This window comes from Pectinophora gossypiella, chromosome 27 (genome assembly GCF_024362695.1).
Source record: "Pectinophora gossypiella chromosome 27, ilPecGoss1.1, whole genome shotgun sequence".
Lineage (NCBI taxonomy): Eukaryota > Metazoa > Arthropoda > Insecta > Lepidoptera > Gelechiidae > Pectinophora > Pectinophora gossypiella.
The window spans coordinates 3,740,679-3,768,196 of record NC_065430.1 but is presented as its reverse complement, the minus strand read 5'-3'; the positions used below and the strand labels follow the sequence as shown (position 1 = coordinate 3,768,196).

At 40.1% G+C, this 27,518-nt stretch overlaps 2 protein-coding genes across 2 annotated transcripts in view; one reads left to right on the top strand and one right to left on the bottom strand.

Moving 5' to 3' along the window:
* Positions 1-27,518, top strand: part of LOC126379030 (1-phosphatidylinositol 4,5-bisphosphate phosphodiesterase epsilon-1-like) — a 119,746-nt gene that overhangs the window by 66,925 nt on the left and 25,303 nt on the right. Inside the window, exons 17-22 of the mRNA XM_050027618.1 lie at positions 608-730; positions 1,771-1,898; positions 2,488-2,586; positions 4,013-4,125; positions 4,683-4,810; positions 5,570-5,714. Of these exons, the coding sequence (XP_049883575.1) occupies positions 608-730; positions 1,771-1,898; positions 2,488-2,586; positions 4,013-4,125; positions 4,683-4,810; positions 5,570-5,714 (736 nt within the window). The remainder of the gene's footprint in view (positions 1-607; positions 731-1,770; positions 1,899-2,487; positions 2,587-4,012; positions 4,126-4,682; positions 4,811-5,569; positions 5,715-27,518) is intronic.
* On the bottom strand, positions 9,663-25,788 carry LOC126378917 (cleavage stimulation factor subunit 1). Its single transcript, XM_050027437.1, has 11 exons — positions 25,638-25,788; positions 25,175-25,261; positions 24,375-24,478; positions 19,619-19,773; positions 17,941-18,032; positions 16,426-16,564; positions 14,625-14,785; positions 13,597-13,747; positions 13,285-13,378; positions 12,576-12,726; positions 9,663-11,233 (listed from the first exon to the last, which is right to left on the bottom strand). The coding sequence occupies exons 1-11, from the start codon at positions 25,712-25,714 to the stop codon at positions 11,143-11,145; spliced, it is 1,302 nt and encodes a 433-aa protein (XP_049883394.1). The 5' UTR covers positions 25,715-25,788; the 3' UTR covers positions 9,663-11,142.

The window sequence follows — 27,518 nt, the reverse complement described above, 5'->3', positions numbered from 1 at the left end:
TTTTCGAGACAAGTTTTCGAGACAAGTTTTCGAGACAAGTTTTCGAGACAAGTTTTCGAGACAAGTTTTCGAGACAAGTTTTCGAGACAAGTTTTCGAGACAAGTTTCGAGACAAGTTTCGAGACAAGTTTCGAGACAAGTTTCGAGACAAGTTTCGAGACAAGTTTCGAGACAAGTTTCGAGACAAGTTTCGAGACAAGTTTCGAGACAAGTTTCGAGACAAGTTTCGAGACAAGTTTCGAGACAAGTTTCGAGACAAGTTTCGAGACAAGTTTCGAGACAAGTTTCGAGACAAGTTTCGAGACAAGTTTCGAGACAAGTTTCGAGACAAGTTTCGAGACAAGTTTCGAGACAAGTTTCGAGACAAGTTTCGAGACAAGTTTCGAGACAAGTTTCGAGACAAGTTTCGAGACAAGTTTCGAGACAAGTTTCGAGACAAGTTTCGAGACAAGTTTCGAGACAAGTTTCGAGACAAGTTTCGAGACAAGTTTCGAGACAAGTTTCGAGACAAGTTTCGAGACAAGTTTCGAGACATGTTCGAGACAAGGTTTCGAGACAAGTTTCAAAGACAGATACTGTTTTTATTACCATTCATTATTTTCCATAGTTTAAGAAGACTGGAGACGAGCGAGCGGTTCTGGGAAAACCTGAAGCATCTCAGAACGGGTTCTGTCGGGTACGACACGCAGCTCGACTTCATGGACTTCGTGGCGCTGTTCAGGAGTTTTAGGTGAGTCAGTTGTCTTCAGACAACTTTTTTTTTTCATACAGGTGGGTTGGACACACTACGCTGAATAGACGGCATAGTATAATATGCACTCCTTGCCAGCTACATCTAAGTCGCATAATTATTATAAATGGCGATGGTTTATACATACAGGATGTTAGTGACATCGTAACGAAAACTTTGAGCGATGTCAATCCCTGATTCTGAGTTGATATCAAGTGGAATTTTCCGTCGCAAAATATATGATTGATTTTTTTTTAGATTATTTTCAATCAATCTATATATATTCCAAATCAATATAATTATATGGTCGTAAGGCCCAGATGCCTTTTAAAATCGAAATCCCATTGTTTAACTATTGTCTGGAAATCCGGGCCTTACGAGGATATAATGTAAAACATAACTGCCTCCCTTGAATGTATGTACTATCTATTTATTTATTTATTTATAAAGTACAACCACATCACATATATTAAAACATTTTACATTTATAAGGTTACGGTATTGTGACTAATATATATGACAATTACGGCGTACATAACTTATCCAATACTATCCACCTCTGCTAACCCCTACGGGGGTTTAGGCGTGATTTTATGTAAAGTGTGCCCGCGATCTACACGAGCTCATTCCACTATCCCCCTTTTATCTTCGGACTTCCAGACGTACGGCCGGGTTCCATCCCTATTTGGTGGATATCCCAACTATTCGCACAAAGCGCTTCGCATCGTCCTTCATTATGCGGACTGCTAGAGTGGAATTCTTTGCCGTCTTCTGTATTTCTGAATGCATATAAACCGGGTGCTTTCAAGGCCAAAGTGAACAGGCACCTTCTGGGCGAGCTCCATCTTAGGCCTCGTCAATGCCTTCGGGCAAGTCTGGGGCCAAATAATAATAATTAAATAATAATAATATATTATAATATTTTAAATATTTTTTATTTTTATTTTATTTATTTTTTCTCTTTTGTTTTGTATTTTGTTTTTTCCTGTTTGTGCAATAAAGTATTTGTTATGTTATGTTATGTTATTTCTCATCCACAGTCTAGTAATGCGTTCAGAGCTACGCGACGTATTTGAACAACTAGCCGTCCCGCGGGTTCGCTCGCCCCCGCTACAGGAGAAGTGTCGAAGCTCGCCTGAGCTGTTCGGCGAACATATATTTAAAAGTGGTGAGTATATACAATATATACATACTTTATGCAATCGATAGGCCAAATTTCCCTAAGACAACTTTAGACAACCTTAAACATCTATAGACAACCGAATACTCACCATACATCCTAATAAAACAACCATAGTCATCTATGAAAATCGATTGGAATGTCATAGATTACTAGACATCCTTAGACAACCACAATATACCTACTTATTTTTTTCTTTTATCAAAAATAACGATTCTAGGTTAATGTGAAGTACTCCATAGGTTTCATGTTCCCCGACGAAATGTATGGAAATACAGCTGAAGCTCTTTTTAGAAATAAGGTTTTTTTATTATTTTGTTCACTCCTCTATACTATGTACGTACCTTCTTATTTCTAAAATAAATTATTTTTTTTTTTCGTTATTTTTAAAAATGGCATTACCTTTTAATAAATAAATAAATAATTGAATTCATTTTTCAAGCTTTGAACGTCAACCAGATACCTCCACGCGTTTCCGAGAAAGTTCTTGACAGACAGATGGGCGGACGGCAAAGTTATCCTGTAAAGCTTTTTTCTTTTGAGGTTCGGAACCCTAAAAGTAACTTTTTTTTCGCAGGCCTATTAACACGGAACGGATCTTTGGACCTACAACTGCCTAGTGACAAGTCTAACCGGAAGAAGGCTTTCGACTTGCTTGCCGCCGCTGCCTTACCTGGTAAGTGTACCTAAATCATAAACCTTGTATAATAGACTTCCAATCTGTGTAAAAAGAATCCACGGCGCATCTTGTCTATAGATGTTTGGTGTCGAGACATGGTGTCTAGACATGGTGTCTAGACATGGTGTCGAGACATGGTGTCGAGACCCTACTATGGTGTCTAGACATGGTTGCCGAGTCATGGTGTCGTGACATGGTGTCGAGACATGGTGTCGAGACGACATGATGTCGAGACGACATGATGTCGAGACGACATGATGTCGAGACGTGGTGTCGAGACATGATGTCGAGACATGATGACGAAACATGTTGTCGAGACGTGGTGTCGAGACGTGGTGTCGAGACATGATGTCGACACGTGTTGTCGAGACGTGATGTCGAGACATGATGTCGAGACGCGTTTTCGAGACTCGTTTCCGAGACGCGTTTTCGAGACGCGTTTTCGAGACGCGTTTTCGAGACGCGTTTTCGAGACGCGTTTTCGAGACGCGTTTTCGAGACGCGTTTTCGAGACGCGTTTCCGAGACGCGTTCTCGAGACGCGTTCTCGAGACGCGTTCTCGAGACACGTTCTCGAGACACGTTTTCGAGACTGGTTTCAGAGACAGATACTGTTTTTGTTACCATTCATTTTATTCCACCATAATTCCATGTAAAAAGAGTCCACGGCGCATTTTGTCTATAGACGTAAAACATCCGATATAAAACGTTTTAAACCCCAAATAAATTGTTTTATACCGTTGAAAACTCGCCTACAACAATAAAAGAACTGTGTTTTAAACTTCATTATGGACAATTAAGTAAATTACTGACTAATGTATTTAATTACTATTGTGCCTTAAAATTGTACGTAAATCTTTTACTAAAAGTACAAAATTTCCTTGCCAAGTAAATTAAAAACATTAGTCGTGGCTAATATTTTTTTACGAAATGGCTACGCAGTGTGGGAAGACGTCAGCTGGGCTAACCTTGAAATGCTAGCTGTTAGTTTTGAACATACCTGGTTTTTCTAACGGCCTCCGTGGTCCAGTAGTTGAGCGTTGTGCTCACGATCCGGAGGTCCCGGGTTCGAGTTTTGGTGGGGACAAATCACAAAAATCACTTTGTGATCCTTAGTTTGATTAGGACATTACAGGCTGATCACCTGATTGCCCAAAAAGTAAGATCATCCGTGCTTCGGAAGGCCGTTGGTCCCGGTTATTACTTACTAATGTAAGTACGTAGTCGTTACATGAGTCATGTCAGGGGCCTATGGCGGGTCAGTAATAACCCCGACACCAGGGTTGATGGGGTAATTCACCTCACAATCCACACGATAGAAGACCTGGTTTTCTGATACAATGACCAAAACCATAGACATTTTTACATTTTATTCGTGATCGTTAAATAAAGAAAAAAAATGAGCTCTAGTTATTTGATCCCAGGTGCCTGCCCGGAGGCGATCGGAAGAGTGTTATCTCTGCCTACCCTGGGCAAGTTCTGCGAGACACGACAACACGAGCCTAAGACTGAACAGCAACTTAAAGATATAATCCAGGTGAGGGGTTTGCTCATCATATCCACATGGCGGCCTTAGGAGAATATTTAGGTAGTACAGTCATGAGCAATATCATGTACCCACTTTAGAATTTATTTTAGAAAATTTTAATGTTTTTAAAATTATTTTCCGTTCCATACTTTTGTGACGGAAAATTCCATTTGATATCAACTCGGAATCATGGCCTTAATCATCCCTAAATTTTCGTTACGGTGTCACTAACATCCGTTGCACACGATCCGGAGGACCCGGGTTCAAATCCCGGTGGGGACATATCACAAAAATCACATTGGGATCCGTAGTTTGGTTAGGACAGTTTCCTAAAAGTATCTAGTATTTTTTTTTAAAGAACGTCCTAGGGCCCTATGCCGAGGTTTTTCTTGAGCTTCTTTTCCCCGGCTATACCGGTTGTAAGCTGCAGTAGTTTTAGGCGGATGAGACGTTCTTTATGTAAAAATTGACGATTCAAAGTGTAACTATGTTACCTACTGAGTAAAGATATTTTTGTATTTGAATTTGAGTATCACCTGAGTTGATGATTAGTATTTCGTTACCAGAGGCACGAGCCAGACCCGGCATTGAGGGCAGAGAATTGCCTCTCATTCGAAGGCTTCGTTCGCTTCCTCACTGACAAGGACAACTACGCTTTTGTACCAGAGCAGAGGAGGGCCAATAATTTTATTGGGTAAGAAAATCATCATCATTATCACGTTATCATACCCGCTCATCTGTGTGGATGACGTCTGAGGGCTGCTAATTACATGTTTCTAATATTGTGAAGAAGTATTGAGGAGCTCGGTGGCGCAGCGGTAAACGCGCTCGGTCTGCTATTGTTGAAGTTAAGCAACTTTCGCAAAGGCTGGTCACAAAAAAAAACGTTTTCATCTCGAGCTCCTCCGTGCTTCAGAAGGCACGTTTAGCCGTTGGTCCCGGCTGCATTAGCAGTCGTTAATAACCATCAATCCGCACTGGGCCCGCGTGATGGTTTAAGCCCCGATCTCCCTATCCATCCATAGGGAAGGCCCGTGCCCCAGCAGTGGGGACGTTAATGGGCGGATGATGATGAAGAAGTATACATAAAACAGTCTATATACGTCCCACTGCTAGGCACGGGCCTCCCCTCCGGAGGGGGTATGGAGCATACTCCACCCTGCTCCACTGCGAGTTGGTGGAGGTATTTTTCAATGTGTCCTCTGAAACACGGAAAAACAAAGGATAATTTGATTTGATTGCCACAATTGTCTCTTCAACATTATTAAATAACTTGTAATGTATACCCTCATTGGTTTTTAAAAGATGTGTTGCTGTTGCAGTTTCTTGTCATTGCTTCTCCTCAGCCATAACACCTTGCGAAATGACGTAAATTCAAAAATGTTAAATTGACCTTCAACAAGTGTATCCATGATAAATACGTTGAATAAATGATTCTGATTTCTGATTACAGCAAATTGGAGGAGGATGAGGTCCAGAAGGACCTCTCGCGCGACATGACGGGTCCTCTCAGCCAGTACTACATCGCTAGCAGCCATAACACCTACCTCACTGGCCATCAGTTGAAGGGCGAGTCATCTGTCGAGCTGTATAGTCAGGTTAGTGAGGCTTTAAGACTATTTTTAACCCCCGATGCAAAAACGACGGGGTGTTATAAGTTTGACGTGTCTGTGTAAAGGGCTATGAACCTTTCTGGCATATCTCAGTGGCGCCACCTAGCGGATTTTTTAAAACTGCGGCGCACGATGAAACCTGTGCAAATCGATAGGGGACACTTGTCTGAACAAAAAAGCTTTAATGGACCTATGCTCTAAAGTGTCACGTTTTCAAGATATCTAGCTTGAAAGTTACGAAAAGTGTCGTATGGATAAATCGATTTTACTCTTTATCTATATACAATCGTAATATAGTGACATAGTGATTATACAACATATTTATCTTATTGAAAAAATGAAATTAATAAATACTTGCAACAACATTAATGGTTTTTGTCTTTGCTACATTATATAGGAAGTACATAGGTACTTAACTGTGCACACCTTATCTAAGGTTACTAATTGCAAACTGAGTTTATCAGTTTGTGTTATGTATGATATAGGCGTCATTTACTCCTTAACTTGATTTTACTTGACACAACGACAGGATCTAATGAAATATAAAATAAAGTTTACATTTTTATATACACAATGCGTTTAGTGCGGCATCATTAGTACTCGTTAAAAAGCAGAATTCTCGAAGTTTAAGAAATCTGTGTAAGAGAAACAAAATGGTGTACTTATTAACTGCCATTTTGCTTTCTCGTTTAATTCCAGGAACTACGAAAATGGAGGTCCTTTGTTTAAAGTTGCACGAATTTCTATATTTCGGCGGAATCAACAAGGATAGCGAATAGCCATACAATAAGTGTGAGTGAGACAATATCATGCAATAAATACAATAGGACGATTGGCAGCCGGGTGAACTTTCAGTCAGTTTGCCACTTTCATCTTCAACGTGCGCACGCGCTTTTTTCTGTTCTGAGACTCTATCCTGTTCATTCTGTTGTATTTGTTACCACTGTTGAGTTTGTTAATATTCCTCTTGAGTTTGTTAGTATTTTTGTTGACTTTGTTAGTGTTATTGTTGAATTTGTTGTTTTTGTCTTGGCAAGATGTCCAGTCATGTTGGTGCCAGGCAATGTTTTTTGTTGTGCTGTAAGCACTGTTCGTGGCCCGCGCCGAAGATCTCGGCGTCCTATACAGTCTTGCTTGACAACTGAAGATTATATTGCTAGGCACCCCAACATCCTGAATTATGCTCGCCACTTATTTGACGATCGAGAGCTAAGTAATCTTATTTGAACATTGCAAAAATTAAAAATCTCAGTATGCAGTGTATCTGGTATCTATATTATAGTCCCTGGTCAGTATAATACATAAAATGACAATGTATAATTCGGCTCGTTTCTCAATCGTGCTTTTCATAATCGAAATGTCATATGAAAAAAATTCGTGTATGAAAATAATATATCCTACTTTATCGAAGCTCTCATTATGTAGCGTCTTAGACAAAGTGTCAATCAACGCAAAACATTTTTAACAGAAAGTCGTCAACTTATCTCTATTATAATTAGCCAGAGATAGCTCTTACGCCAAGCGTATCACTTGTGTACCAGACTTACGCTTTCAATAGATTTTATAGCCAACTATTACCACTTAATTATGTATAATAAATGATATTTGCATTTTTTTGTAACAGTAGAGAGTAATCAGTTCATATTAATGCAAGCACAACGGTAAGGCTGTTTTTTCATCTGACATGTGCTACGTTGCTAGGTTTAATATCCACCAATCAGATAATTGGGTCTGATTCTGATCGGCACAATGAACCCGATTGTAGGGTATGCAACGTAGCATCTAGCATGTTACTGGTGGAAACGCAGTCTAAATGTGACGTACTTACTTCATTATTGATGGAACAGTATTCTTATCGTTTCCAGCTAACTACGCAATACCGAATATGCCACATTTAAAAGAGGAAGTGAGGATTGCTTGCGCCCTAATAAATGCCTTCGGAAAACGGGTGACAGATCACCCACTCGTAAATGAAATAATCAACGATATATACCTTAAGCACGACGCCCCAAACTATCTGTGCGAGTTTGTAATACAAAACAATTTAAATCAACGCAGAGCCGCTTTCCAAGCTATAAACTCAAGTGAAGGCTTTCAACAGTTTCCCATCTTATCATATGAGGATCTGTTGATAATGTCTCTGGGGCCGTATCAAGTGACGCAGGCAAGAAGCTACTATGGCGAACACCTAAAAGAAAACGGAACGTTTTTCATTGAAGTGTATGAAGATTTTGAAGTTGACTATAATTTAAATCAATACAACATAGTAGTTTGTGATCCTTGGCTGACAAGAGCTAAAATACTCTCGAGGCACCAGAGCAACAGAATTTATTTTGTATATCTTGCTAAATAATAGTTTGAAAAACAGAAATAAACTTGTCGGTCACTATTGCAGCTGTATAGTTGGAAAACGGACACTCGGGTGCTGTGCTCATGTCATGTGCATAGTTTGGTATATGGGATGGGCTCGGCACCAAGAAATTCAACCCCCTGCTGCCTTTTTAGATCAAGTTATTATTTCTGATGAAGAAGAAGATTGATTATTCAAGAAGACTGATATTCATTATCCTAATAGGTACGAATTTGTATAAAAAAAGCCTATTTGTTATAAGTATATACACTGTATGTATTCAATAACAATTAGTATTGATTACATTTTTAAGCAAAATATAAATAACTATATAATTACTTTTACGATGTTTTATTTCATACTTATAAAAACACAACTAAGAAAATCGATGAATAATTGAACAATGTGTTCATGTAATATGATTGTTATGAACTAAACAGCTTAAGGTCCCGTTGCATTGAAGGCACACACCCCATTGGTGTGTCTATACGAACTAGGTATGTTCCATACACTGCTGTAAGTAAAGTAGTCCTAAAAGCGAATTTTCACACCCCACCTGCTTTCACTGTGATTAGACATTTAAGCTGCCTTTCATTGAATAAACATAAAAACTCAAAAAGTGTGAAATTGTTAGACAATCATAACAAATAACTTTGAGCGTGATTACCACGAGAATAAGTCATGAGCTGTACATCTTACGACTCGTTTCTGGATTTCTTTTAAGTTACACATAAAAGTAAGTTATAGATATTTATTTTATCTATTTTCTATTTATTTATTTTTCAATAAAGTAAATATGTGGTATATTAAACACTAATATTCCATGCATAATCACTTAGTCACTATATTCCAATTGCATATAAAAGTAAAATCGATTTGTTCATACAACACTTTTCGGAACTTTCAAGCTAAATATCTTGAAAACGTGACGCTTTAGAGCATAGGTTCATTAAAGCTTTTTTGTGCAGAAAAGTGCCCCCTATCGATATGCACAGGTTTCATCGTGCGCCGCAGTTTTGAAAAATCCGCTAGGTGGCGCCACCAGGCTATGCCAGCCTCTATAGTGAAATGTTCAATGCCCTTTGTATGTGTCTGTCTGTGGCATCGTAGCTCCCAAACGGATGATCCGATTTTAATGCGGTTCTTTTTGTTTGAAAAGTATGTAAGTCGAGAGTGTTCTTAGCTATGTTTGGTGGAAATCGGTTCAGGTCTTCAAGGTCATCAAGTCGTTTGTTAGGTGTGATAGGAATTACATGCTCAGTTTGCTTGCAAACATATGTCGTATTAGCGAGCGAAATCGAAGATGATCAACTCAGTATTAGCGTATAATAAAGAGTAAAAGACTTTCGGGACTCAGGCGCGATGTTATTTTATGTAAAAAAAAAAAAAAAAAGAAAAAATATTAAATGCTCCGTGCTTCGGAGGGCATGTTAAGCCGTTGGTCCCGGCTATTAGCTGTAAAAACACCTCCACCAACCCGCAGTGGAGCAGCGTGGTGGAGTATGCTCCATGCCCTCTCCGGTTGATTGGGAGGAGGCCTGTGCCCAGCAGTGGGACGTATATAGGCTATTTAAAAAAAATAATTAAATGCATCACATTTTATTCAGAATATTTTTAACCTAAACTTAATCTAACGCAGAGTTTATCAAAAAAATACACAAACTTACTTACATTTATAAGAATTTTACGAGTGTATACACATTGTGTTAGTGACACCGTAACGAAAGAAAAAAAATAGAATGTCTACTTGATTGTATTAAAATCGAAGGTTGATGTTTTTTGAGGGAAATGTTTAAATAACATTTCGATTTTGCTGCGCCACAATGTAAATCGAACAACGAGAACAGAATTATTATCGTTCACAATTGACAATTACAAATAATTCCGCACAATATCCCAGGAAGAGGAAATGACTGAAAACCAGCGCTGGATGGCGCCATAGCATGGCTCCATCACAGCACAAGCTGAGCCATTTCCTATTGCCCGTATTCGTAATATTCATAATTACCTAGTTGTTATAGCCAATGTAAATTGTTACTGGCAATTAACTTATTTTATTCTTATTCTTAATTAAAACACATAATAACGGGTTCTTACCGCGTTTAAATGGGGATATGAGACTCCCGATATTATATCCCCATTTAAACGCGGTAAGAACCCGTTATTATGTGTTTTAATTATGATAACAACCGCGTAAACTTAAAACAATGTATTCTTATTCTTATTTTCATTAAGGTGATCGAAATTATTATTCGCTACTTGACAGTCTAGAGAACCTACAAATGTTAAAAAAATATTATAAACGTACGAAAGAAGTATATAACGGCAACTCCGCTCCCCACCAGCAGCTGAGCTAGGTTTACCTCACCCCCTCGGTCTTACTTTAGTCTTGAATCGTATGGCGTCAGACGTCACACACACAGATGCGCGTGTACGATAACGTCAATGTGTAGTGTCTGTAAAACGAGGTGTTTTGTATGAAGTGACCGAGGTGTGGTACTGTTTAGCGACTTCGCGTTTTTCGATTTACATTGACGGTTTTTAATAATTCGTCTTTTTATTTTTTATTTTAAATCTGACTTTTTTGAAACTTAAAGCATAATAAGAAACTGAAAAAATTTAAAAAAAATCTAAAATTTTTCATGAATTTTCCGACAGGAAATTCCACTTGATATCAACTCAGAATCATGGTCTGAATCATCCTCAAAAGTTTTCGTTACGATGTCACTAACACCCTGTTCATATGCGTCTGCCATTACATTATATTTTTGAATAATTATGTACCCGAGCAGTGAGAAAATAGGCAACAGGATACACAGCGCCATTGATATCTTTTTTGGGGTAACCATGACAACCGCGCCGCGCGCGCCGCGAATTATATCGAGCGCTTCGACCAATAAACGATACGAATGCTATCTACGTAGATGGACGTTGAACGGCTATTGGTTGAAGGCCTCGATATAATTCGCGCCGCGCGCGGCATGGTTACCATGCAGAGCCTTCAGGAGAGTTCCTCATTGCTTTCGCCTTTTCACAACATCTTAGTGGCGATTCTAGTCGATTTTAATGTGTGTTACGTCGATACCAGAACCTCGCTCGGTAATCATCACTGCAGGTTAGGAACGCCGGCGCAGTGCCCGAGTGAACGATGAACCTGGAGAAAAACACATTATGAAATTAAAATAAAAAAAATATATACAGGGTGTTAGTGACATCGTAACAAATACTCAGAGGATGATTCAGACTATGATTCTGAGTAAATATCAAGTGAAATATTCCGTCACAAAATTCATGATTTTTTAGTTTTTTTTTTTCAATTATTTTCAATTCTATTCTTTTGCGATGGAAAATTCCACTAGATATTTACTCAGACTAATGATCTGAATCGAGGAGCTCCGTGGCGCAGCGGTTAACGCGCTCGGTCTGCGATTGTTGAAGTAAAGCAACTTTCGCAGAGGCCGGTCATTGGATGGGTGACCACAAAAAAAAATATGTTTTCATCTCGAGCTCCTCCGTGCTTCGGAAGGCACGTTAAGCCGTTGGTCCCGGCTGCATTAGCAGTCGTTAATAACCATCAATCCGCACTGGACCCGCGTGATGGTTTAAGGCCCGATCTCCCTATCCATCCATAGGGAAGGCCCGTGCCCCAGCAGTGGGGACGTTAATGGGCTGATGATGAATGATCTGAATCATCCCCCTGAGTATTCTTTACGATGTCATTTACACCCCGTACAAGTACGTATGGGTGTTAGTGACACGCTAACGATTACTGAGGGGGATGATTCGGACCATGATTCCGAGTTACATCAAGTGGAATTTCCTGTCGGAAAATTCATGAATATGTTAGTGCTTTTTTGTTAATTATTTTCAGTTCCATATTTTTGCGACGGAAAATTCCACTTGATATCAACTCAGGATCATGGTCTGCATCATCCCTCAAAGTTTTCGTTACGATGTCATTAACACCCTGCATACATAATGATGTTGATTCCAGTACGGTTCCGAGCACTAATATTACACTTTGAAACCATGTCACCATAGATTTACTACTACCGTAGATTGGTCGTGGGACGCAAAGTTACTGTTAATATAGCGACGCTGACAGATGTCAATCATCCGTCTCTTTCCTTTTCGGCGGATAAGAAAAAGACATCATCATAATCACCAATTTAAGAGCCACGCTCTTGTCGGTGCAGCATTTCCATGCTACTTTAAGAAAAAGACATATCTAACTTAAAATAAAATTAGGATCTCTGCGGAAATCATTCATTCATTATTTAACATAATAAGAATTAAAACACATAATAACGGGTTCTTACCGCGTTTGAATCGGGGATATTCATCCCGTGATTATGGCACTTGCAACAGTGTCGAAATATCGGGAGTCTCGTATCCCTGATTTAAACGCGGTAAGAACCCGTTATTATGTGTTTTAATTATGATAATAACCGCGTAAACCTAAAACAATGTATAATAAGAATGTTTTGGTATCCCACCTGACCGCGCCATTGTGTCCAAGCGACATGAGCTGGCAACGGCTGGCGTTCCTGGAGTGCCAGGTGCAGAGTGACGTGGTGGCCTCATCAGGGAACATCACATAGTCCTCCGTGTGGTTGAACACTGCTTGCGCGTGGTGCTCTTGTTTGCCTGAAACGTCCATGGTGTTAGTGATGTCGTGGCCAGATCTTAGAATTGATCATTTCATGATGTGCTATATTGAGAATTAGTGTCGAGTGAATCTGTCGAGTGTAGAATCTGTCGAGTGTGGAATCTGTCGAGTGTGGAATCTGTCGAGCGTGGAATCTGTCGAGCGTGGAATCTGTCGAGTGTGGAATCTGTCGAGCGTGGAATCTGTCGAGCGTGGAATCTGTCGAGCGTGGAATCTGTCGAGCGTGGAATCTGTCGAGCGTGAAATCTGTCGAGCGTGGAATCTGTCGAGCGTGGAATCTGTCGAGTGTGGAATCTGTCGAGTGTGGAATCTGTCGAGTGTAGAATCTGTCGAGTGTAGAATCTGTCGAGTGTAGAATCTGTCGAGTGTAGAATCTGTCGAGTGTAGAATCTGTCGAGTGTAGAATCTGTCGAGTGTAGAATCTGTCGAGTGTAGAATCTGTCGAGTGTAGAATCTGTCGAGTGTAGAATCTGTCGAGTGTAGAATCTGTCGAGTGTAGAATCGGTCCAGTGTAACTGTACTTAAATTAGGCTCACCTGTGGTGCCGGCGCCAGTGTATTGTATCAGGCACCTGCTGCTTGCCAACTCCCACAATTTGATGGAAGAATCCAAACCAGACGTTAGGAGATACTGCGACGGAAAAAATAAATAACATTTTGTGACGTCACTTTTTAATTACAATGTGTCAAACATAAAAACCACTTACTACGATCTCTGTCGTAAACTTAAAATTAGATGGCGTCTGCAGGACTACAATGTAATTTGTAATTAAAGTGTGACAAGCTATGACGTGACAATATATTCGTGGCCTTAATGTTGTAATTACAGCGTGACAAAGTGATACAAACCTTGCTATTACGTGTAAAAGCGACGGAGCACACTTCAGCGCCGTCGTGTGCGTTTATAAACGTGTTGAAGCAACGGTTTGAGACGGTGTCCCACAGCTTCACTGAGCCGTCCGCGCTGCCGCTCGCAAAGTATTTGCCGTTCGGAGAGAATCTAGAAGAAAAAAATACATTACGACAATATGATTGATGACTACATTATCTGATATGACACTTTCGTGACGCAACTGCGTAACTACAATGTGACAAAAGCATACAACATGACACTGACGTGACTTAGCTTTGTAATTACAATGTGACAAACTTTGCGAGCAAGTGACGGCTTTTCAAGGTCAATTAAGTGACTTAGTTTGAAGGACAAGCACTTGAACGTGGAGTAGGACCGTGGACCGTGGGTGTGGAGTAGGTAGATCCATAAGTAGTAGTTCAGATAGTTCAGAAAATTCCGATATCAAATACATAAACAAGCGGCAAAGAAAAAGGGTAGACAGATATGGCACTTGCAACAGTGTCGAAATATCGGGAGTCTCATATCCCTGCTTTAAACGCGGTAAGAACCCGTTATTATGTGTTTTAATTATGATAATAACCGCGTAAACTTAAAACAATGGCCCCGATTCCTGCATACACTGCCTAATTTTATTTTAAGTTATATCCGTCATTGTCATATTCGTCGAAAAGGAAAGGGACGAATGATACACAGCTCTTAATTTTAGGAAGAATGGGTAAATGAATGAATAACCCGGGCGAATTAAAAAGGTACGTCATTAGTATGCAAACCGTTTGACGTGCTGTCTACTTAACTGTGTCGGGTTATTGACTGATGTAAAATTTTTAGACTGTTGTTTTAGATTTGTGCTTAAAATTGACGTGTGTTCCATAAATTTTATGCTTGTCGATTGCCCGTCCCTTTCCTTTTCGGCGGATAAGAAAATGACAGATATAACTTAAAATAAAATTAGATGGTGTGTACAGGAATTAGCACCAATAACCGCGTAAACTTAAAACAATGGTTATGTAACAGTACTCACTTGATGGTGTGCACCTGCTTGGTGTGGTGGTGGGAGGGTATGGGGCAGACGAAGCATTGGCTGGTGGTAACGTCGTACAGGCGTATTACTGGGTGCGTGGTCGACGCTATGATGTGGTCGCCAAGCGGGTGGAACGCCACACAAAGCACTTGCTCAGCGTCCTGTGGGGTGGGCAGAGAATAGACTAGTCGGGAGAAAACATTACCCCACTCTCCTTTTCAGTCGGGTAAAAAGTAAAATTAATGTAGCGAGGTTACGGATATTACATACAATTCTTCTTATCGTGTGGTTGTGAGGTGGAATACCAACCTCATCAACCCTGGTGTCAGGGTTATTACTGAGCCGCCAAAGGCCCCTGACATGGCTCATAACGACTACATACTTACATTACTAAGTAGTAACCGGGACCAACGGCTTAACGTGCCTTCCGAAGCACGTAACATCTTACTTTCGGACAATCAGGTGAACAGCCTGTAATGTCCTAACCGAACTAGGGATCACAAAATTGTGATACGTCCCCACCGGGATTCGAACCCGGGGCCTCCTGATCGTGAGTCCAACGCTCAACCACTGGACCACGGAGGCCGTATACAATAAGCAGATAGAATTGGGTCGTGTATTAGGTTCGAGATAAATTATGAAATTCTGATTACTAAATAAAGACACATCTAAAACTAACGAAAAACAATTTCTTTTTTCTATTTAACTTATTTATGAATTTTAAACGCGGACCCACGATTTTTGTCCCTTTTGCCGTCGAGACTTCGGGTGTGTGGTGCTCGGCGGCCAAGGATTTTATTCGTGTTTTGGGGAGGCGCTTGAGGGACCGCGGTAGTGACCCCCGCGCCAGCTCGTTCCTGGTTCAACAGGTTTCCTTGGCAATAGTGCGCGGTAACGCGGCCAGTATAATGGGCACCTTTGAACCGGGCACGAGAGGGGGCGGTATTTTAGACTGACTAGTGTTTGTGTAATAATTTGAAATGTTTTAATTATTCGTAATTTTAAATAAGGAAAACGTAATAATTAGTCCGACATTTTATCACGGGTTTTCTATGACGTCACAGCGTGCTTAGTAAAAAGTAACTCATTTGAGTAGTTGGAATCTAGCCTATAATGTAGATATAATAAATAAGTTCCCTCAAAATAAGATGTTATGGCTGTTAAAATAAAAAAAACAATATCGGTTGTAAAGCGACTAAATTCGCTTGTCGTCGCTTCGTCGCTTGTTACAAGATGCGCCGCGGACGCTTTATAACAGAGATTGGTTGTTTTTGTTTAAATACGAGGTCATTTGTTTCGATAACATACGTATGTAATTATGTTTACTAGTTAACTTAACATAATATATCCAGGAAAGAGGCATCATAGGCTGTCATCATCACCAGCCACACGTCCCCACTGCTGGGGCACGGGCCTTCCCTATGGATGGATAGGGAGATCGGGCCTTAAGCCACCACGCGGGCCCAGTGTCGAATGGTGGTTATTAACGACTGCTAATGCAGCCGGGACCAACGGCATAACGTGCCTTCCGAAGCACGGAGGAGCTCGAGATGAAAACTTTTTGTTTTGTGGTCACCCATCCTATGACCGGCCTTTGCGAAAGTTGCTTAACTTCAACAATCGCAGACCGAGCGCGTTTACCGCTGCGCCACCGAGCTCCTCATTGGCTGTAATACAAGTATTCATATACTTAGTCAGCTATGGTACCTACCTATTTATATCTGTGTCTAAGACTAAGCTATGTTTAAGGAAAGAATTGTACCCACTTTTTTGGCAATTATTATAATGCGTAGTCACTTACAGTAATAGATTTGAAGGCTTTCTTAGCGGATGCCTTGGCGATGTCGAAGAGTTTGATGCAGCAGTCCCGGGAGGCGGAGACCAGGATCTGCTCGCGAGGGTGGAAGTCCAAAGCTGTTATCTCATCCGTATGGTCATATCTGGGGATGATAAAGGAATTGAGGAGCTCGGTGGCGCAGCGGTAAACACACAGCGGTAAGCAACTATCGCAAAGGCCGGTCATAGGATGGGTGACCACAAAAAAAAAGAAGTTTTCATCTCGAGCTCCTCCGTGCTTCGGAAAGCACGTTAAGCCATTGGTCCCGGCTGCATTAGCAGTCGTTAATAACCACCAATCCGCACTGGGCCCGCGTGGTGGTTTAAGGCCCGATCTCCCTATCCATCCATAGGGAAGGCCCGTGCCCCAGAAGTGGGGACGTTAATGGGCTGGTGATGATGATGATGATAAAGGAATTAACTTGGGAGAGTTTTCTTAGCCAATTTTGGTTGCAAAATAAGTCGCTAACACAGTTGCCCCGACCATCCTCCTTCTATCGTGTGGGTTGTGAGGTGGAGTACCAACCTAAACAACCCTGGTGTCAGGGTTACTATTGAGCCGCCAAAGGCACCTGACATGGCTCATGTAACGACTACATACTTACATCTGTAAGTGCCTTCCGAAGCACGGTTCGTCTTACTTTCGGACAATCAGGTGATTAGCCTGTAATGTCCTAACCAAACTAGGGATCACAGTGTTTTTGTGATATGGCTTGACCAATATAGACGGCGATACGGCTCACCTATCACGTTGGTCTGACAGAAAGCTCGGTGGGGTGTGGGTACTTAGTTCATCTTCCGTGCTTCGGAAGGCACGTTAAATATGATCCCTAGTTTGGTTAGGACATTCCAGTAAGATGATCCGTGCTTCGGAAGGCACGTTAAGCCGTTGGTCCCGGTTACAAACTTACCGATGTAAGTGAGTGATCGTTACATGAGCCAGGGGTATTTGGTGGCTCAATAATAACCCTGACACCAGGGTTGATGAGGTTGGTAATCACAACCTATACGAAAGAAGTTTATCTTTCGATGGATGTACTGAATCAGTCAATAAACTACCGGTCAACTGTCATTACGTGTTTCATTTATATCACTACCCCATTGGGTTAAAGTCGGGAGGTTATGTTGTGTTGTTACTCCTTAGTCTAGTGGTTAGAGCATTAGGCTCACGATCTGGAGGTCCGGGTTCGATTGCCGATGGGGACATTGTCGAAATCACTTTGTGAGACTGTCCTTTGTTTGGTAAGGACTTTTCAGGCTTGAATCACCTGATTGTCCGAAAAAGTAAGATGATTCCGTGCTTCGGAGGGCACGTTAAGCCGTTGGTCCCGGCTATTAGCCGTAAAAACACCTCCACCAACCCGCAGTGGAGCAGCGTGGTGGAGTATGCTCCATACCCCCTCCGGTTGATTGAGGGGAGGCCTGTGCCCAGCAGTGGGACGTATATAGGCTGTTTATGTATTTGGCCTTGGTTACTCACAGTGTCCTGATGACGGGGTGTCCTTGCTGCTCCCTCCCAGGGTCCACCTCCTCCGGAGCCGACTTAGCCAACATACGCTCCACGTCCAGAATCTGTAAAAAAAGAAATTTCAAATGTCTTCTTCCTCTTATTCCCTGTTGAGATGTAGGGCTGTTGGGATGTAAATGTATTAAAAATTCCATTTCTGAATGCAATTCCGTGTTTCTTCGCTCGTTACCGCGATCTCGCAACCTGTGGGGCCTGTGGCGGCCCAGTACCAAATATTTGCGGAAAAAAAAGCAGAAAAAAACAAAAGGGCACGAAAAAAACGTCACAATCACCGTCGGGGTTCACACACACAAGAAGTAAAAAGTTTTTAATTATTTGTTTTTTTTTTTTAATTCATAAAGTCTTTTTAGTATTAGCCCTTGGGTAGCTAGGCGCCTTTCGGTCCAAAATGTCTACTTCCCAAAAGGACCACTCTCCCAAATCGTCCACTTTCCCAAAACGTCTACTTTCCGAAAGGACAGCTTCCCACATCGACTACATTCTAAAAAATTGATAATATGCAAATTTTCGGAAAGTAGTGGTGTCTAGAAATGTAGGTTTTAAGGGTGTTTTGCTTTTTTTTTACCGGTTTTTCTCAAATCGACCACATATTATTTAGGAATATTTTTTTAACCCCCGACGCAAAAACGACGGGGTGTTATAAGTTTGACGTGTCTGTGTAAATGTGTCTGTGTCTGGTGGCATCGTAACTCCCAAACGGATGATCCGATTTTAACAGAAATATAGAAAGACAAAGAGAGGAAGGGGAAGACCAAGAAGAGCTTACATGGAACAGATTAAAGTAAAGGTTAACGTCGTGTCTTATAGGGAAGTCAAGGAATTGACCTTTGATAGACTGGAATGGAAAATGCTACACCGACAAGAGCGTGGCTCTTCAATTGATGATGATGAAGGTAACTGGTAGTAATATGACAATTCATCAACATACATACATAAACTCACGCCCGTATTCCCCGAAGGGGTGGGCAGAACTACAAATACTCAAGAAACTATTTGCTGCCACTTTTGATACATAATCCTAAGGTGGATAATGATAAACCGTATGATGATAGGGGATCAGCCTATCGCTCTTACAGATGATCCATCATGTTCAGGACGCTGTCCCTTTGGAATGGAAAATGCTACACCGACAAGAGCGTGGCTCTTAAATTGATGATTTTTTTTTTTTTCACTGCGATCTGCCATCGACATGTAAGTCTTTATCAGATAGTTTGTGGTTGTATTTATTTATTTAGAGGTGCAGTCCAGTAACTGCTATCCTCAAGGCTATGTTTTACCGGAATTTGATATTTATTTTCTTTTTTCTAGTCTCTCATCCAGGGAAAGTATATTCCATCTTTTCAGACGTCTCAACCGATTCAGCTGTAGCAGATCTCTAGCTAGCATGTTGGTGTGGCTTTCAAGTCTTTCCTTGTATTTTATACTGTAGCTTACAACTTCCTCTTTAATAGTAGGCATTTCCAGGTATTCATAAATTTCGGAATTCCTTGTGTACCAGGACGCACCGCTTATATCTCTCAAATTGATGATGATGATAAAAAGACAGAACAAGTGGCTCAAACATCGCCCTGTCAGGGTTGATGAGGTCCTACACGAGATTTGCTCCCAGTAACACCCTCACTTAAATCACCTTGATGCTAGCGTCAACGCTACCAGTGGCCACCAGTTGCCCGCACGCGCTGAACGCGCCTGCGCGGCACGCCATCTTGTGTGACGTAACATATGCTGTCTCGTACGTAGCCGGCTCCGGGGCGAGAGATGACGCGTCCATTTCAAATTCTAGGTCTGAAAAAAAAACGGGCGTAAGTGCTGAATTCAAATTCAAATTCAAAAATATCTTTATTCAGTAGGTAACATAGTTACGCTTTGAATCGTCAATTTTACATAACGAACGTCTCATCCGCCTAAAACTACTGCAGCTTCTCACAACCTGTATAGCCGGGGAAAAGAAGCTGCAAGAAAAACCTCGGCACAGGGCCCTAGACGTTCTTTAAAAAAATAAAAATAAACATAAAATATTGGTATACAATTGAGTAATTTAGCTGCCTAATATCAGTTCTCAGACAGTTAATCCCATGCATTCATATCTTCTAAATAATCACTAACTTTATAATAACCTTTTTTGTAAAGTTTTTGTTTAACTACTGTCTTAAAACAGTTGAAAGGCAAATTCTGAATGTCAATGGGAATCAGTTTCCAACTAGTCAAATCGGTTACTTTTTACCATGGTATAAGAAGACTTGGGAGGTTAAAATGGCCACGTCGAAGCAATTCATCTAAGAAAGCAATATTGCTGTTTGACATTTGTTTGCATTGCGCATTTACTTTTATATGCGCAAATGTCAAATTGAAATATTGCGTTCTTAGATGAATTGCTTCGATGTGGCCATTTTAACCCTCCTGGAATTTGTATGGAAAAGCACACTGTGACGTCATGGAAAAACGTGATGAAATGTCGCCCTTATTTATTTATTTATTTATTTATCAAATCAAATCAAATATACTTTATTGCACAGAACTAAAAATTTCAACAATCAGACATAACACATGAAAACAGTACAATTTGGGCGGTTTATTTATTTATTTTTAGGGAAATTCCTTATTACTTCGTTTTCTTGATTCTTCTATCGTGTGGGTCGTGAGGTGAATTACCAACCCCATCGATACTAGTGTCAGGGTTATTATTGAGCCGCCGAAGTCGGATTACTCACTTACATTAGTAAGTTGTCAGGACCAACGGCTTAACTTGCCTTCCGAAGCACGGATCATCGTACTTTCGGACAGTAACGTACGTTACGTTTTCTTGATTAAAATTCATAAATAAGTTGTTATATACTCACAAACGAACCCGAAAACGTCCGGAAGATGTGCACAGCTTCGAGACAGCTCAGTAACTGCCTTTTTCACAACCACCCTCCAAAGTCCAATATATGACATGCCTTCCCCTTCAGGAGAGTTCACACACTCACTGTTCACTTAGTACACATAACACTGTTACTCTAGTTTTCTATCACTAAATAAATATATTATCCTATTCACTATCACTATCCTAACTATACCTAACATGCTTTAGAATTATAAGTTCATGAGAAGAAGTCAGGGTTGCTGATCACTTCCTTCCTCTATGTCTTGAGATTCATCATTATCATCACTGTCTTCCAGAGATATTCTCTTCGATGGTGGTGAAGATGTAGAGGGTGACCGAATTCTCTTATTTCTATTAGATGTGACAAGTTCTTCATTTAAAACTATGTCCTGCGGTCCCGAAACCCCAATCATCTCCGCCCATTGACTAGGGTGAGGTAGGATTATCCCCGATCGCCCGGGAACGGCATCACTGGTTGTTCCTGCTTCCACCCTTCTCTCAGCCTTCTGACCTTTTGTGGTATTTGTTCCCCTTTGAATCTGATTAATATGTCTCATTAGTAGTCTACCATTCCACCTGACCAAATATCTACAAGCTCCAATTATTTTTTCAACAGTACCTTTAAGCCAGCGAGTATTCCCACAATAATTCCTCACATAAACCTGTTGTCCAATTCTGAATGTTCTAGGTTGTATCTTCTCATTATTCTCAATAGCTTTGACCTGTTCATTATTTTTCATCGACAAGGGGTTCAAATTATCCCATTTTGTTTTAAATTTCCTCTTGTTTAACAACTCGGCCGGTGAAGTGCCCGTGACGCTGTTAGGAGTAGTACGTAAGCCATATAACATCTTCGATAATTTAATGTCCCATGGTTCTGATGAAAACTTTTTTAATTTGGTTTTGATTGTCTGTACTGTTCTTTCCGCTTGCCCATTCGATGCCGGGTGATACGGTGCCACTGATACGTGTTTCACGTTATTCGCCGCCAGAAAATTTTTGAATTCCTGGGATGTAAAGCTTCTTCCATTATCACTTACTATTGTATCCGGTATGCCTTGCTGTACAAATATTTCCCTCAGTACTTTAATTAATGTAATACTATTCATACTTGACACTATCTTTACTTCTGGCCATTTAGAAAAGGCGTCTATCACAATCAAAAATACTTTGCCTTGAAAGGGTCCAGCATAATCTATATGTAGCCTAGACCACGCCTTCTCTGGTCTTATCCACTGATGTGTTACTTTTGGTGGCATGTTCCTGTATTCGGCACATATAGGGCATTCTCTGATCATCTCTTCGATTTGTCGATCAATAGCTGGCCACCAAAAGTAGCTCCGGGCTAGAGCCTTTGTAATCACGATACCATCGTGATTGTCGTGTAATTGGTCTAGAATCTGCGATCTCATTCTTCCTGGAATAACAACCCTACTTCCCCATAAAACACAATCCTTATAGACTGACATTTCCTCACGTTTTTTCCAAAATAATCCAAATTCTTCTGATACCTTTGCGGGCCATCCATGACGTAGCCAATACAAAATTTTACTTAATGTGTTATCTTTCTTAGTCCACTCTGCCACATCTTTAGCTGACAAATTCAATTCCACTGGTGTCTCTTCTATCAGTAGAACACCCGAATATTCTTCCTTTTCACTTTCTAGTTTAGACGGCCATCTACTTAGCGCATCGGCGTTGCCCAAGTTTTTCCCTTTTACATATTCCAACTGGTAGTCATATGAGTTCAACCATATTGCCCATCGTAACATCCTTGGAGATATTATATTGGGTATTGTTCTTTTTGGGTCAAAGATTCCTAATAGCGGTTTGTGATCTGTCCTAATAATTATTTTTCTACCACTAATGAATTGGTGATACTTTTTTAGTCCAAAAATGATAGCTGCTGCTTCTTTGTCAATTTGAGCATAGTTGCGCTCATGTGTATTCATCGTTCTTGACGCGAACATTATTGGTCTGACTGTGCCATCGTCCATTTCATGTTCTAAAACAGCTCCCAGCCCATAGTTTGACGCATCGCAAGATAGTATCAATTTCCGTTTTTCATCATAGTGTACTAATGTGTCTTTACTCGACAAGTTTTTTTTGAGCTTTTCAAAAGCTATCTGTTGCTCTTTATTCCATTGCCACTTCCTTTCTTTATCTAATAATCGGTATAAAGGTTCTGCTACTGTCGCTTTATGTGGCATAAACCGATTATAAAAATTTAACAAACCTAAGAAAGCCTGTAACTTTTTAACATTAGTTGGAGCTTGAGTTTTTTCAATAGCCTTAATTTTGTCTTCATTTGGGTGAATACCAGATTCATCAATAACGTAACCCAAAAATTCAACACTATTGGCCGCTAATTTACATTTGTTTTTGTTAACCTTCAACCCCGCTTCTTGTAATTTCTGAAGAACTAACTCGAGTCTCTCATTGTGTTGTTGCATATTCCCTCCAGTTACCACAATATCATCCAGTAGTACTGCTATCCCTGGAATACCAGCCAATAGAGTAGACATCAATCGTTGAAAAATCCCGGGACAGGCCTTAATCCCAAAGGGTAACCTTTTCATTCTATACAACCCTTTTGGGGTGTTGATAGTAAGAAGTTTTGAAGTAGCTTCATCAACCGTCACTTGTGTATATGCACGTTCTAAATCAATTTTTGTGAAAATTTTACTTCCTCGTAATTCACAAAAAGCTTCATTAAGTGTAGGCAGTGGATATGTATCTGTATCTATATATTTATTCACTGTAGACCTGTAGTCCCCACACAATCTTACTGTACCATTTTTTTTAAGAACTGGCACTATGGGTGTTGCCCACTCTGAATGTGGAATTGATTCCAACACACCCTCTGCTACTAATCTGTCTATTTCTTGAACAACACGTTCTTTAATGGCGAACGGTACCGGTCTACTTTTAAGGAACTTCGGTACTACCCCTTCCTTTGGTGTAATCCGTACTACCGGTCCAGTATATTTTCCAAGCCCTTCTTGGAATACGTCTGCATATCGATTTACCACTGTCATAACAGCGTCACTATCAATCTCTATATTATACACCCCCATCTGTAAGTGTATATTCAAGTCATCAAACCAATTTCTCCCTATTAAGCTTGGTCCATTACCTGTTGCTATCACTATTGATAATTCCTTCTTAATGCTTTTACCTTCTACTTGCACTGTTGCTTTACCTAATAAATGCAACCTACTATTCGTCCATGTCTTCAGTTTCATGTTTAACTTTTCTAACTTAGGTAGGTAAATAGAAAAAAAGGAAAAGTTTTTCCGTTAGTTTTAGATATCTGTCTTTATTTAGTAGTCAGAATTTCATAATTTATCTTGAACCTAGTACAGGCATGCGCAATTTTACCCCCTTTAGGACTCTGTCGCACTAACATATTTGACATTTAGTGAGACTTACAGTTCAATTTGTCAAAAAAGTTAATGTGACATGGTACCAAAGTGTATACATATTAATGCTCGTGGCCGTACACGACCCAATTACTTACCAAAGCCAGTGGTCCCAAGTAGATGCTCAGCCCCGCTGGAGGCTGCGAGACGGTCCTTGCGGTCCGGCTCGTGCTGTAGACCCACCATCATCAGGTTGAGAAGCCTGCCAGGATCAAATATGATAGATTTGAGACGTCTATAATACTAATATACAGTCAGGGTGTTAGTGACAGCGTAATAAACAAGAAAATAGAATGTCCATGTGATTGTACAGAGTAGGGCCGTGATAGCCCAGTTGGTAGAACGCTTGACTCTCACTTTGAAATTGCAGGTTCGAATCCAAGCATAGGCCTAAACCAATGATTTTCGAATTTGTTCTCGAATTCATGTTTCGGATCATAAATGATCATCACAAGGTCAGTAGTGAAAGAAAACATCGTGAGGAAACCCACATTCCCGAGAAATGCATTTCGGAGGTATGTGACCTAACCTAGGGCTGGATTTCCCTTCGCGGGTTGAAAGGTCAGACAGGCAGTCGCTTCTGTAAAAACCGGACCTGTCAAATCTTCAGGTTAGGTAAGCGGACCCTGTGGAAAACGGCATAATGCTAGGGAGATGATGATGTGATTGTAACAAAAATGGGTGTTTTTTTGTCGGAAATGTAACATAATTTCCGATAAAAAAAGATTTTGGTATTTTTTAGGGACGTTCTGTTCCATGCTATAACATACCAAGTTCAGCGCCATCTATCCAGCAATTAGGATAAAAATTAAAAAATAATCTAAATCTAATCTAAATAAAATCTTTCATTATGACAATAATGAAACCTCAAAGTAACAAACAAATTACTAAGTTTTACCTGTCGCTGGGTGGACACGGTGGGTCAGCGTGGACGGCAGCCGCCAAAGTGGCTGCTATAGGTTGAAATCCATCGTAATACAGTTGACTGTGATAAGAAAAATGATTTAATGAATGTAACTGCCTCCGTGGTGTAGTGGTTAGAGCGTTGGACTCACGATCGGAAAGTTTAACAAGTATTTACGTAAATAACACGTAATAGTGTACTATTTATATTAGAATTATGATTAATAATCTAAATTTTGAAGAAAATCACTGAAATATATCGCAAAACAAAGCATAACCTCAATTTATATTCTAATATTAAATTCATCGTTTTTATTTTGTTTAACAAGTGAAAAGCACTTTAAGTGAATAGTTTAAGTTATAATTACGTTGGCGACTGCTTTTTTATGAATATTTAAGTAGTGATAATTAAGTAAAACCCGACGTAACCGAGCCGTTAAAACAAACATGTTTTTTACCTTATAATCATGCGATAGAGCAATTCCCTATTCTTCACGACGTTCCGATTGTCTACATCTACGGGAGTGTCTTTCATTTCGTCTGAAATTTTGGAGGAAATTCGAGAAAACTGTACAGATACACCGGCAAAACAAAAACGCTTAGGTTATGTTTGACAACAATTTGACTTTTCAAATTCTATATTGTTTATGGTATTCTTTTTACGTGCGGTCTACCTACGCGATTTTTGGTTTAGCGATAAAAGATCGACACTGAATCGATTCAATTAAATATTTTAAACCCAGAATAAAGATGCAGAATACCTAGCCTGAATTCACGTAATATAATGGCTAAAATCAATAACAACGGACATGCGCAGTTGTTTCTGTCTAGCATTTCTCGAGAACAGACTTGTTCGAGTTTTAGACTTTCGATAACAAGGAAAGATATTGATTCATTTGAAATATAAACTCACGCAAAATATTAAATGTCTATGACTGACACCCGTAATCCCGCTATATTATTATTTGCCTACTTATTTAAAATAGGTTGTCGCTGGAACAATGTAAACACTCCTTGAGGCGAAAATTATACTATCCAATGCTATAAAAAAAACATAACAGCGCGATTTAAAAAAAAAAACGAATCAAAGCTTTGATTCAAAGCGGGAAAATTTGTTTGGAAAAATATTGGTATTTGGTTATAAATTGAAGCAAATGTAAGTTTTTAATGAATATTTTATGAAAATGTAGTGTGTATAGGCAATTAATTAGGTAAATTATCTTATACTATGTTGAAAACATATCATATGTGGGTAATCTCGTTTTCTTGTTTTATTGACAAAATATGGACGACTCGCTAAAATTAATTTCGATACTTATAACTTGTCTGTAGATTTTTTAGGGTTGACCTTGACCTTGAAATAAGTTTGTTTTTAGCGGGTATTTATTACATTTGCCGATGCGTCAAGTTTCGCGGGCTCTCGCATCGAGACCGGGAAAGTCGACGCTATTCTATTATATATATTAGACTCGCTCTAGATCGTGATTACCATGGATGTGCCTAGCAATTTGCTACTAGACTACTTATACGATTCAGATTGCCGTGCCCTGGACCTTGACGCATCGGGCAGGATTTGATAGTAGGTAGGTACCTACCTATAATAACCTCTTTTCTTTTAATTTTTTCCCCATTCCATTTGACTTTGTTGTATTTTGGGTGACCTTGGCCTCATCATCTCCCTAGCATTGTCCCGTTTTTCACAGGGTCCGCTTACCTAACCTGAAGATTTCACAGGTCTGCCTGTCTGACCTTCCGACAAGCGAAGGGAAGACCGGTCCAATACAGATTAGGTCACATACCTCCGAAAATGCATTTCTCGGGAATGTGTATCTCCTCACGATGTTTTCCTTCGCCGTTGAGCACGTGATAATCATTTATGATCCACACATGAATTCGGAAACAATTTCGACATAGGTAGGTACAGTCATGAGCAATATAATGTACCCACTTTAGGACTCTGTCGCACTAGGTAACATATTTGACATTTAGTGAGACTTACAGTTCAATTTGTCAAAAAAGTTAATGTGACATGGTACTTGGTATGGAGTTAATATCAAGTGGAATTTCCTGTCGAAAAATTCATGAAATTTTTCATGTTTTTTTAAATTATTTTCCGATCCATATTTTTTCGGCGGATAATTCCACTTGATATTAACTCAGAATCATGGTCTGGATCATCCCTCAAAGTTTTCGTTACGATGTCACTAACACCGTGTTTATATTCTTTGATAATATATGTCCTTGATGATTTCTTTGATGAGGAACTCGGTGGCGCAGCGGTAAACGCGCTCGGTCTGCGATTGTTGAAGTTAAGCAACTTTCGCAAAGGCCGGTCATAG